The 14,001-nt window shown below is 50.7% G+C and overlaps 1 protein-coding gene across 1 annotated transcript; it reads right to left on the reverse strand.

The window, feature by feature from the left end:
* Positions 1–516: 516 nt before the first annotated feature.
* Positions 517–7,788, reverse strand: PIN4 (peptidylprolyl cis/trans isomerase, NIMA-interacting 4). Its single transcript, XM_089654079.1, has 4 exons — positions 7,644–7,788; positions 5,828–5,910; positions 2,995–3,114; positions 517–875 (listed from the first exon to the last, which is right to left on the reverse strand). The coding sequence occupies exons 1-4, from the start codon at positions 7,678–7,680 to the stop codon at positions 717–719; spliced, it is 399 nt and encodes a 132-aa protein (XP_089510205.1). The 5' UTR covers positions 7,681–7,788; the 3' UTR covers positions 517–716.
* Between the last annotated feature and the right edge of the window lie 6,213 nt (positions 7,789–14,001).

Below are 14,001 nucleotides of genomic sequence, written 5' to 3' on the forward strand. Positions count from 1 at the left end.
TGACAACAAGGGTGGGCAAAATTCCTCTCACTGACACCAAAGACGGTGCATTGTTTACGCCCACTGATGTCAGGACACTTTCTACTTCCAATGAAGACAGTCTGCACCCCCCCCCCCAAAGCGTGAAAGACAGTAAACTGACCCTTTGTTTAGAAAGTTTGGAGACCCCTGGCCTAGACACAAACTAAACTCTGGTTACCAAAGCTCTCATTTAAATCTATTCCTCAAAAGCTATAAATCCACTTTATGTGCATTAAATGCCTTCACAAACCCAGATATCACCTTGTAAAAGGAGCAGTGACATCATTACCGTGCTGAAAACAGCCTGTATAGAGAGCATTGCTATGGGAGGTGCCCAGCAGGCTCCACCCTCTGCACAAAACTACAGGAGGGGAGGAGCCAAGACCAGTCATCCTGCACAAGGAGAGAGGGCAGCAGTGAGCGGTCTTTATTACAGGAAGTCTCACGTTGGATTACTGCACACATCTGGAAGAAATACACAAAGCACACCGAGAGTCGAGGATAATACCAGGATGGATGGACAAGGATTTCATATCCTGGAGTTTAACTTTAAATTTTACTGAGTTTTCGTATTTTTAGAGGAAAATAAGAAAATAAAAAACAGCACAAAAATTGTCCTTTCCGGCTTTCAGGAACTTTGCTGTATCTCTTAATGACTGGTGCAATCGGCCTTTTCCTACTGACGATGTCGGCTGTCATTTCTTTCCTTCCACCAAAATGATATGATATCCGAATTTTGTCTTCACGGGGGGATCGGTGTACACGGGTTTGTCCATGGTGCTCACAGGGAGGGCGAAGGCCGCCTCCTGGAATGGTCCCACCATCGAGCCTCTGGTCATCCAGCCCAAGTCCCCCTGGAACACAAAATAACTCCATGATTTTTATAACAGCAACTTCTATATCGCCATCAATTTACACCACACTTTACATATGTAAACGTTTACAGAGCGTTGGACAAAAGTAAGAAAGATAAAGATTCTCTATTCATTTTGTAGCACATATACAGGTGAAACTCGAAAAATTAGAATATCGTTCAAAAGTTCATTTATTTCAGTGCAGCAACTTAAAAGGTGAAACTAATATATGAGACTCATTACATGCAAAGCAAGATAGTTCAAGCCGTGATTTGTCATCATTGTGATGATTATGGCTTACAGCTCATGAAAACCCCAAATCCACAATCTCAGAAAATGAGAATATTCCATGCAATCAATAAAACAAGGATTGTACATAGAACAATATCGGACCTCTGAAAAGTAGAAGCATGCCTATGTACTCAGTACTTGGTTTGGGCCCCTTTTGCAGCAATTACTGCCTCAATGCGGCGTGGCATGGAAGCTATCAGCCTGTGGCACTGCTGAGGTGTTATGGAAGACCAGGATGCTTCAATAGCGGCCTTCAGCTCTTCTGCATTGTTCGGTCTCATGTTTCTCATCTTTCTCTTGGCAATGCCCCATAGATTCTCTATGGGGTTCAGGTCAGGCGAGTTTGCTGGCCAATCAAGCACAGTAATCCCACGGTCGTTGAACCAAGTTTTGGTGCTTTTGGCAGTGTGGGCGGAGCCAAGTCCTGCTGGAAAATGAAGTCGGCATCCCCATAAAGCTCGTCTGCGGAAGGAAGCATGAAGTGCTCCAAAATCTCCTGGTAGACGGCTGCGTTGACCCTGGACTTAATGAAGCACAGTGGACCAACACCAGCAGATGACATGGCTCCCCAAATCAACACAGACTGTGGAAACTTCACACTGGACTTCAAGCATCTTGCAGTGTGTGCCTCTCCATTCTTCCTCCATACTCGGGGTCCTTGTGCCTCTCCATTCTTCCTCCATACTCGGGGTCCTTGGGCCTCTCCATTCTTCCTCCATACTCGGGGTCCTTGTGCCTCTCCATTCTTCCTCCATACTCAGGGTCCTTGTGCCTCTCCATTCTTCCTCCATACTCGGGGTCCTTGTGCCTCTCCATTCTTCCTCCATACTCGGGGTCCTTGTGCCTCTCCATTCTTCCTCCATACTCGGGGTCCTTGGGCCTCTCCATTCTTCCTCCATACTCGGGGTCCTTGGGCCTCTCCATTCTTCCTCCATACTCGGGGTCCTTGGGCCTCTCCATTCTCCCTCCATACTCGGGGTCCTTGGTTTCCAAATGAGATGCAAAAGTTGCTCTCATCAGAAAAGAGGACTTTGGACCACTGAGCACCAGACCAGGCCTGTTTTTCTTTAGCCCAGGTAAGACGCTTCTGACGTTGTTTGTTGTTCAGGAGCGGCTTGACAAGAGGAATACGACATTTGAAGCCCATGTCCAGGATCCGTCTGTGTGTGGTGGCTCTTGATGCACTGACTCCAGCCTCAGTCCACTCCTTGTGAAAGTCCCCAACACTTTTCAATGGCCTTTTCCTGACAATCCTCTCCAGGCTGCGGTCATCCCTGCTGCTTGTGCACCTTTTTCTTCCACACTTTTCCCTTCCACATAACTTTCTATTAATGTGCTTTGATACAGCACTTTGGGAACATCCAACTTCTTTTGCAATTCCCTTTTGAGGCTTTCCCTCCTTATGGAGGGTGTCAGTGATGGTGTCAGGTCAGCAGTCTTTCCCGTGATTGTGATTCCTACTGAACCAGACTGAGAGACCATTTAAAGGCTCAGGAACCCTTTGCAGGTGTAATGGCTTAATTAGCTGATTAGAGTGGGACACTTTGAGCCGAGAATATTCCACCTTTTCACAATATTCTCATTTTCTGAGATTGTGGATTTGGGGTTTTCATGAGCTGTAAGCCATAATCATCACAATGATGACAAATCACGGCTTGAACTATCTTGCTTTGCATGTAATGAGTCTCATATATTAGTTTCACCTTTTAAGTTGCTGCACTGAAATAAATGAACTTTTGCACCATATTCTCATTTTTTGAGTTTCACCTGTATGGGTAGATGACAGGTTCACTTTGATCATAGTTTACATCCTGAGGCCATCACATACCCCTTGCCTGGCCTTATCTTCGCTGTACTGGGTGGCCACCTCACTGAACCTCACTCCGGATTTGAGCTTCTCCATGGCTTCCATGACTTTTCCATGCTTTTCACACAGGATATGTCTCACCTGGAAGAAAAAGGGACATTATTATTATTATTATACAGGATTTATATAGCGCCAATGGTTTGCTCAGCACTACATTATAGTGGGAGACAATACAGTTCAATACAAGAGGGATTAGAGGGCCCTGATCCTGGGAGCTTACAGTCTAGGAGGGAGGGGCTAGTGGTACAAAAGGTAATAACTGTGGGGGATGGACTGGTTGGAAGAGTAGAAGATACCAGAATTAGCAGAGGGTGGGATAGGCTTCCCTGAAGAGAGAGGTTTTCAGTGAACGCCGAAAGGCAAGTAGAGTAGGTGATAGTCTAATAGATTGGGGTAGGGAGTTCCAAAGGATGGGTAACGCCCTGGAGAAATGTTGGAGACGAGCATGGGAGGAGGAGATAAGGGAGCTAGAGAGCAGGAGGTCATGCGAGGAGCGGAGTGTGCGGTTTGGGAGATATTTAGAGACAAGATCGGTTATGTAAATTGGGGCAGAGTTATAAATGGCTTTATATGTCATGTCATAGGGACATAGGTGATAGTGGCTCTCACACTGACAAGAGGGTACTCTGGTCACTGGGGAGATATTGGGGGGGGGGGGTGATAGATGGTAGGGGGACAGGTAGTATGGGATCACTGGACAGGTATGAGGGGGTGGTAGGGGGATCACTAGGGACGCATTGGGGGGTGGGAAGGAGTGTGTGTGACAGTAGGCCACTTCAGATGCATGTGGGGTAGGGGTGATGGGGGGGGGTCACTGAAGCTGTATGAGGGTTCATCTGAGACATATGTGAGGAGAGGTGATAGGCGATCTCTGGAGAAGTATGGGGGGGAGTGGTAGGGGGGTCACTGGAGATCATAAAGGGGGAGGGGGTGATAGGGAGTCACTAAAGAGGGGAGGGGGAAGTGGTAGGGGAGCACTGGAAATGTATGGGGGGATGACAGGCTGTCACTGGAGACATATGGGGGGGGGGGGGGGGATGGTGGATGGTAGCGGGTTTCCCGTGATGTATGTATGAGATTACTGTGATAGGGGGTCCCTGAAGAGGTGATAGGGGGAAGGTGATAGGGGGTCCTTGGAGAGGTATGGGGGAGGGGTGATAGGGAGTCAATAAAGAGGGGAGGGGGAAGTGGTAGGGGAGCACTGGAAATGTATGGGGGGATGACAGGCTGTCACTGGAGACATATGGGGGGGGGGGGGAGATGGTGGATGGTAGCGGGTTTCCCGTGATGTATGTATAAGATTACTGTGATAGGGGGAAGGTGACGGAGGGTCCCTGGAGAGGTATGGGGGGGGGGGGGGGAGGTGACGGAGGGTCCCTGGAGAGGTATGGGAGGGGGAGGTGACGGAGGGTCCCTGGAGAGGTATGGGAGGGGGAGGTGACGGAGGGTCCCTGGAGAGGTATGGGAGGGGGAGGTGACGGAGGGTCCCTGGAGAGGTATGTGACGGAGGGTCCCTGGAGAGGTATGGGAGGTGACGGAGGGTCCCTGCAGAGGTATGGGGGGAGGTGACAGAGGGTCCCTGCAGAGGTATGGGGGGGGAGGTGATAAGTTGTCCCTGGAGAGGTATGGGGGGGGTGACAGAGGGCCCTGGAGAAGTATGGGGGGAGGTGACAGAGGGTCCCTGGAGAGGTATGGGGGGGGAGGTGATAAGTTGTCCCTGGAGAGGTATGGGGGGGGGTGACAGAGGGCCCTGGAGAAGTATGGGGGGAGGTGACAGAGGGTCCCTGGAGAGGTATGGGGGGGGAGGTGATAAGTTGTCCCTGGAGAGGTATGGGGGGGGGTGACAGAGGGCCCTGGAGAAGTATGGGGGGAGGTGACAGAGGGTCCCTGGAGAGGTATGGGGGGGGAGGTGATAAGTGGTCCCTGGAAAGGTATGGGGGGGGGGGGAGGTGATAGAGGGTCACTGGAGAGGTATGGAGAGGGGTCACTGGAGAAGTATGGCTTTATTTGCGGCTGCTGCGGTGACGTGATGTATATGCTGCTCAGGAACTAATGAAACCTTGCCAAAGGTTTTGAGCCCCACCCCCCACACACACGTTAGAGAGAACATTGACTGCGCTACGTTACATATCTTCGCACACGTCAGAGTGGGAGCAATAATTCTCGCCCCATTATTCATGGTTACCTCTAAACGGATGACCTGTAGGAGATATTGAAGCATCTCTTATGGAGAATTTAGGGTACTGAAATTTGTCGCCGTTTCATGGCTGCATGCAACTTTAAGGCTCAGCATGTTGGGCATCTATTTGCTCGGTACAGCCTCATCTTTTAGATTTTACAACAAAAAAAACATATATATGGGAAACATATAGTTTCATGCTCTCTGATTAACCCTATTGTATTTTTTACTGAAATTTTGAGCTTGATAAGACTGTTGCACGTATATCAAGTGGCATAAAAAATTGGAACTACCTTTATTTTATTCTCCAGGATCTCTGCTTCCAGAAAATATATAATGTTTGGGGGTTTTACAGAATCTTCAAGCCTAAAATTATTCTTTTAATGTGTGTGCAATAAATGCAGAAATGGCTTTGGCAGCAGAAGGGTTATAGGACAACCAAAAGTGAAGTGGCCCTTTAAGGCTAGTTGGGGGTCACATGGGACTTTCAGATCCCCTCCATGTTCTTCCTGAAGGTGGAAATGATAGTACCACCCCCCCCCCCCCCCCTTTTTGTTGACGAGTGCAGGCTGGACACTCACATATCACATGCTCTTCATTCTGAGGACATTATACCTTCACAGCATTTCCACCTTTCGGAGTCGCAGCCTTCTTGTCTGCAGCGTCACCTCCAGCAGCTCCTCCTCCACCACCTCCGCCTGGTAAGAGAAACTTTATTTAGATAAAGATGGACAACCGGTTTGTTCACAGTAAATGTAAAATGATGGTAGTGAAGGTTTGGGGGGTTATTGGAGAGGTATTTTGGAGGGGGGGGGGTAAGTCACTGGAGGAATAAGGGAAAGGGGGGGGGATCAATGCAGGGATATGGGGGGATTAATTGAGGGATATGGGGGGGGGGTCACTGGATGGAAATGGGGGGGGGGGTAGGTCACTGGACAGATGATAAAGGGTGGGGGGGGGGGGGGTCACTGAAGTGATATGGGGGGTAGGGGGTCACTAGAGAGATTTAGGGAGTCACTGGTGGAATAATATGGTTGGGCTCACTGAAGTGATATGGGGGCAGTCGGGAGTCACTGGAGGGTTATGGGGGTAGGGAGTCAGACGAATATGGGGGGTGGAGTTTTTGGAGGGGATATGGGGGTCCCCAAAATTATATGGGGAGTCACTGTAGGAATATGGGGGGGGGGGTCACTGGAGGGATATGGGGGTTGGGGGTCATTGGAGGAATATGGGGGTGTGTGGTTGCTGGAGGGATATGGGGTCACCAAAATTATATGGGGGGGTCACTGGAAGCATATAGGGGTCACTGGAGGGATGTGGGGTTTGCTCTAGTGATAGGGGGGTCATTGCACCAAAATTACATAGGAGAATCATTGAAGTGATATGAGGGGTACTGGAGGGATATGGGGGGATAAGGGGAGTCTCTGGAGGGATATGGGGGGGGTCACTGGGAGTATATGAGAGGGTCATTGGAGGGGATATGGGGGTTGCTGGGAGAATAAGGGAGGGTCACTGGAGCGATGAGGTGGGGTCACAGGAGGGATCTTGGGGGGGGGGGGGGTCATTGGAGGGATATGGTGGGGGTCACCAAAATTATATGGGAGGTCACTGAAGTGATGGGGGGGGGGGGGGTCACCAAAATTACATGAGGGGGTCACTGAAGGGAGATGGTGGTAACTGAGGCAATATGGGGGGGGGGTCACTGAAGTGATATGTGGGTCACTGCAGGGAATTGGGGGGCTGCTGTAGTGATATGGCGGGGGTCGCCAAAATTATATAAGGAGAGTCATTGAAGTGAGGGGGTACTGCGGTGGATATGAGGGAGTCATTGGAGGGATATGGGGGGTTGCTGGGAGGATCAGGGGTCACTGGAGTGAAGGAGGGGTCACAGGAGGGATATTGGGGGTCACTGGAGCGATATGGGGGGTGGGCATTGGGGGTCACGGCAGTGATGGGGGGGAGGGTCACTGGAGGTATATGGGGGGGTCACTGAAGTGATATGGGGGGGTCACTGCAGGGATAAGGGGTCACCAAAATTATGTCAGGGTCACTGAAGTGACATGGGTGGGGGTTACTGAAGGGATATGGAGGTGTTGTAGTGATATGGAGGAATAAAGGGGGGGGGGTCGCAAAAATGGGGGAGGGTCACTGGGGGGGGTCATTGGAGGGGCTTCTGTAGTCATATGGGGGGTCATGGGGATAAGGGGAGTCACTGGAGATGGGGGGGGGGTCACTGGAGTGAGATGAGGGGGGGGGGAGTCACTGGAGAGTGAGATGGGTGGGGGGAGTCACTGGAGAGTGAGATGGGGCTCATTGGGGAGGGATATGTAAGGGTCTAATGCCAGACATTGGTGGATGTAATATACAGTCAGACGACCTCTATGACTCCCCGGGTGCGGTGGTGATGATGATGAAATCTCCCCGGACTCACCTTTCCCTCCCTTCCCTCCTTTCCCTTTCGGTGGCATGACACCTGGAGACACCGGAGCCGGAAGTGAGGAGCCATCAGCAGGAAGCGTCACACATCAACATCACGTGACTGGACTGTGTGTGGGAGGAGCCAGGCATCATTAGAGCCGTGCGAGATCATTGATACACCACAGAGCAGCCCTGTGCGCGCCTCCTCCGCCAGCGGCTCCTCCCCCTGCAGACATCTTCCAGTAACCCCTTCCTTACCCGCACCTTCCACTAATGGAGTCTTCTAGAAGAGGGCGGGTCTGTGGGAGCTGCTGGTAACAAAGGAGTTCATGATTGGTGTGGTCAGGGCGGTACATGGGCTCCATGCTGTTCATGGCTCACCCAATGAGGAAAGCCTTTTGTAGGAACTCCTCCCATGGTGTCCTGAGACTATCCTGGTACAAGTAATAGAATGTGCCAATGGAGAGAGCTTGAGGCCTGCTGTGTGTGTCGGGGGGGGGGGGGGGGGCGGCTTCACCTTTCCTCAACAATAACCTTTCAACTCCGCCTCCTCCACGCCTTTCATCTGTACAATTGTTGAATGCAACCACCATACAATGTAGTGACACCAACACTGTGGAAGGAGTCCCTCAAAATCCCAGGTGTGTCTAGAGGTGGTCCTCAAACTGTAGCCGGGGACCAAATGCGGCCCTTTGCATGTCTTTATCCGGCCCTCAAGACACTATTCCTCCCAATGACCTCCACAATGGGGCACCACTTATCCCTGACAGCAATGATGGGCCACTATTCCTCCCACTGACACCAACGATGGGCCACTATTCCACTGACACCAACGATGGGCCACTATTCCTCCCACTGATACCGAAAATGAGGAACTATTCCTCCCACTGACACCAACGATGGGGCACTATTCCTCCCACTGACACCAACGATGGGGCACTATTCCTCCCACTGACACCAACGATGGGGCACTATTCCTCCCACTGACACCAACGATGGGGCACTATTCCTCCCACTGACACCAACGATGGGCCACTATTCTACTGACACCAACGATGGGCCACTATTCCTCCCACTGATACCGAAAATGAGGAACTATTCCTCCCACTGACACCAACGATGGGGCACTATTCCTCCCACCGACACCAACGATGGGGCACTATTCCTCCCACCGACACCAACGATGGGGCACTATTCCTCCCACCGACACCAATGATGGGGCACTATTCCTCCCACTGACACCAACGATGGGCCACTATTCCACTGACACCAACGATGGGCCACTATTCCTCCCACTGATACTGAAAATGAGGAACTATTCCTACAACTGACACCACTGATGGGGCACTATTCCTCCCACCGATACCAATGATGGGGCACTATTCCTCCCACCGACACCAATGATGGGGCACTATTCCTCCCACCGACACCAATGATGGGGCACTATTCCTCCCACCGACACCAATGATGGGGCACTATTCCTCTCACCGACACCAATGATGGGGCACTATTCCTCCCACCGATACCAATGATGGGGCACTATTCCTCCCACCGACACCAATGATGGGGCACTATTCCTCCCACTGACACCACTGATGGGGAACTATTCCTCCCACTGACACCACTGATGGGGCACTATTCCTCCACTGATACCAATGATGGGGCACTATTCCTCCCACTGACACCAATGATGGGGCACTATTCCTCCCATTAATACCAATGATGGGATACTATTCCTCCCACTGACACCACTGATGGGGAACTATTCCTCCACTGATACCAATGATTCCTCCCACTGACACCACTGATGGGGCACTATTCCTCCACTGATACCAATGATGGGGCACTATTCCTCCCACTGATACCAATGATGGGGCACTATTCCTCCCACTGACATCAAGGATGGGCCACTATTCCTGCCACTGACACCAACGATGTTGCACTGTTCCTCCTACTGACACCAATGATGGGCCACTGTTCCTCCCACTGACATCAAGGATGAGGCACTATTCCTCCCACTGACACCAATGATGGGCTACTATTCCTCCCACTGACACCAACGATGGGGCACTATTCCACTGACACCAACGATGGGCCACTATTCCACTGACACCAACAATGGGCCACTATTCCTCCCACTGATACCGAAAATGAGGAACTATTCCTCCCACTGACTCCACTGATGGGGCACTATTCCTCCACTGATACCAATGATGGGGCACTATTCCTCCCACTGACACCAACGATGGGGCACTATTCCTCCCACTGACACCAACGATGGGGCACTATTCCTCCCACTGACACCAACGATGGGGCACTATTCCTCCCACCGACACCAACGATGGGGCACTATTCCTCCCACCGACACCAACGATGGGGCACTATTCCTCCCACCGACACCAACGAGGGGGCACTATTCCTCCCACCGACACCAATGATGGGGCACTATTCCTCCCACCGACACCAATGATGGGGCACTATTCCTCCCACTGACACCAACGATGGGCCACTATTCCACTGGCACCAACGATGGGCCACTATTCCTCCCACTGATACTGAAAATGAGGAACTATTCCTACAACTGACACCACTGATGGGGCACTATTCCTCCACTGATACCAATGATTCCTCCCACTGACACCACTGATGGGGCACTATTCCTCCACTGATACCAATGATGGGACACTATTCCTCCCACCGACACCAATGATGGGGCACTATTCCTCCCACCGACACCAATGATGGGGCACTATTCCTCCCACCGACACCAATGATGGGGCACTATTCCTCCCACCGACACCAATCATGGGGCACTATTCCTCCCACCGACACCAATCATGGGGCACTATTCCTCTCACCGACACCAATGATGGGGCACTATTCCTCCCACCGACACCAATGATGGGGCACTATTCCTCCCACCGACACCAATCATGGGGCACTATTCCTCTCACCGACACCAATGATGGGGCACTATTCCTCCCACCGACACCAATCATGGGGCACTATTCCTCCCACCGACACCAATGATGGGGCACTATTCCTCCCACCAACACCAATCATGGGGCACTATTCCTCCCACCGATACCAATGATGGGGCACTATTCCTCCCACCGACACCAATGATGGGGCACTATTCCTCCCACTGACACCACTGATGGGGAACTATTCCTCCACTGATACCAATGATGGGGCACTATTCCTCCCATTAATACCAATGATGGGATACTATTCCTCCCACTGACACCACTGATGGGGAACTATTCCTCCACTGATACCAATGATTCCTCCCACTGACACCACTGATGGGGCACTATTCCTCCACTGATACCAATGATGGGGCACTATTCCTCCCACTGATACCAATGATGGGGCGCTATTCCTCCCACTGATACCAATGATGGGACACTATTCCTGCCACTGACACCAACGATGTTGCACTATTCCTCCTACTGACACCAATGATGGGCCACTGTTCCTCCCACTGACATCAAGGATGAGGCACTATTCCTCCCACTCACACCAATGATGGGCTACTATTCCTCCCACTGACACCAACGATGGGGCACTATTTCTCCCACTGAAACCAACAATGGGGCACTATTCCTCCCACTGACACCAACGATGTGCCATTATTCCTCCCACTGACACCAATGATGGGGCACTATTCCTCCTACTGATACCAATGATGGGGCACTATTCCTCCCACTGACACCAATGATGGGGCACTATTCCTCCCACTGACACCACTGATGGGGCACTATTCCTCCACTGATACCAATGATGGGACACTATTCCTCCCACCGACACCAATGATGGGGCACTATTCCTCCCACCGACACCAATGATGGGGCACTATTCCTCCCACCGACACCAATGATGGGGCACTATTCCTCCCACCGACACCAATCATGGGGCACTATTCCTCTCACCGACACCAATGATGGGGCACTATTCCTCTCACCGATACCAATGATGGGGCACTATTCCTCCCACCGACACCAATGATGGGGCACTATTCCTCCCACTGACACCACTGATGGGGAACTATTCCTCCACTGATACCAATGATTCCTCCCACTGACACCACTGATGGGGCACTATTCCTCCACTGATACCAATGATGGGGCACTATTCCTCCCACTGATACCAATGATGGGGCACTATTCCTCCCACTGACATCAAGGATGGGACACTATTCCTGCCACTGACACCAACGATGTTGCACTATTCCTCCTACTGACACCAATGATGGGCCACTGTTCCTCCCACTGACATCAAGGATGAGGCACTATTCCTCCCACTCACACCAATGATGGGCTACTATTCCTCCCACTGACACCAACGATGGGGCACTATTTCTCCCACTGAAACCAACAATGGGGCACTATTCCTCCCACTGACACCAACGATGTGCCATTATTCCTCCCACTGACACCAATGATGGGGCACTATTCACAATGACACCAACAATGGGGCAGCACCATTCTTCCCACTGACACCAATGATGGGGCACTATTCCTCCTACTGATACCAATGATGGGGCACTATTCCTCCCACTGACACTAATGATGGGGCACTATTCCTCCCACTGACACCAATGATGGGGCACTATTCCTCCCACTGATACCAATGATGGAGCACTATTCCTCCCACTGACACCAATGATGGGCACTATTCCTACCACTGACACCAATGATGGAGCACTATTCCTCCCACTGATACCAATGATGGGGCACTATTCCTCCCACTGACACCAATGATGGGGCGCTATTCCTCCCACTGATACCAATGATGGAGCACTATTCCTCCCACTGATACCAATGATGGGGCACTATTCCTCCCACTGACACCAATGATGGGGCGCTATTCCTCCCACTGACACTAGCAATGGGACAGTATTCCTCCACTGACACCCTGGGGCATGTTGTTGATGAGAGCATGTTTTCTACTCGACTATATTACCTATTTTTGTCTTTGGAAATAAGTGGTGTCTCAGTTAATGCACAAGGCTCTCGAGTTCTTTCACATGTAGACACCAGCGATTAGGTTGTCTTGAGAGGGAAAGAGAACCAGCCAAAAGTTACGACAACTTGTATATTTTAGGGTACTGCTGTCTCGGTGCTGCCCTCCACAATCCTCCTGCCCTAGACACTTTCCCACAGGTACACATTTGGCCAATGCAGCCTTGGTTCCTGGTGGAGACTAGTGGAGGCAACTGCAAACCCCAAAGGGGTTCATCCATAATGGTGAGATGAGGGAAGGGTAGGCAGGAGCAACCTGCATTGTGACGCACCCGCCATACCAGCTCATGTATGGAAACACCTCGGGGGTCCTTCTTCAAGAGCTCCAGAGAAGGCCGATTTGGACCTCCAGTTAGTGAAGACACTTCAGAGATCATAGCAGGTTTTGCGATGTTTGAAGCTCACCTGATCGTTAGACATGTGTAAGCCAGAAGGTTTTTTTTCCTTTCAGATGCATTCGTTCATTGAAGAATTTTGTTTTTTGACCCGATTTGTTTTCTGGCCAATTTGCACACAAATTTCCACAGACACCAAAATGTTGTGGAAAGCCACAAAGTACCAACAACATATTAATAGCCATGATTTTGGAATAGGATGTCCAGCAAGTTCATATAGGTGTGATGCAGGGGCGGACTGACCATTTGGAAACCCAGGGTCAGTAGGGGGCCCCATGAGATGCCCCTGGTACCTTTTTCATAGGCTTTTTTGAGTTTGGGCAAGGACACAGGGGCCCCATGATCCCCTATTGCCCGGGGGCCCCATGAGTTGTCAGTCCGCCCCTGGTGTGATGGTCAGATGTCCACCAACGTTTGCCAGTCTTGTATATGCTAGTTCTTACAAGAAGAATGTTAGATATGGGCGGGTGAGGCTTGGTCTTCATGGTAGCATATATATAATATTCATAGCATTTCCCCATAAGTGGATATTTTTCATGAAGATTGTGGAGGACTGTTTGCATGCGTATGTTGGGTTCCACAGTGCCAAGAGATACTTAAGTGACACCCCACCAATTCTTCATCATGTCCATTAATATATTATTATTATTACACAGGATTTATATGGTGTCAACAGTTTGCTCAGCGCTTTACAATATAACGGGAGAAAATACAGCAACAATACAGTTCAATACAAGAGGGAAAGGAGGGCCCTGCTCCTTGGAGCTTACAATCTAAGAGGGAGGGGCTAGTGGTACAAAAGGTAGTAACTGTGGGGGATGGACTGGTTGGAAGAGTAGAAGATTCCAGTATTAGCTGAGAGCAGGATAGTCTTCCCTGAAGAGATAGGTTTTCAGAGATCGCCTAAAAGTGAGCAGAGTAGGCGATAGTCTGATAAATAGGGGTAGAGAGT

This window comes from Staurois parvus, unplaced genomic scaffold (genome assembly GCF_062004578.1).
Source record: "Staurois parvus isolate SC_StPar_1 unplaced genomic scaffold, SC_StPar_1.0 ptg000739l, whole genome shotgun sequence".
In the NCBI taxonomy this organism is placed as follows: Eukaryota; Metazoa; Chordata; class Amphibia; order Anura; family Ranidae; genus Staurois; species Staurois parvus.

Bases quoted from the DNA above. Each gene is read 5' to 3' on its own strand.
- PIN4 (XM_089654079.1), bottom strand. From the start codon at position 7,680: ATGCCACCGAAAGGGAAAGGAGGGAAGGGAGGGAAAG. The intron at 3,115-5,827 runs GTATAATGTCCT...TTTTTCTTCCAG, and splicing joins AAGGTGGAAATGCTGTGAAG to GTGAGACATATCCTGTGTGA. The intron at 876-2,994 runs GTATGTGATGGC...TTTGTGTTCCAG, and splicing joins AAGATAAGGCCAGGCAAGGG to GGGGACTTGGGCTGGATGAC.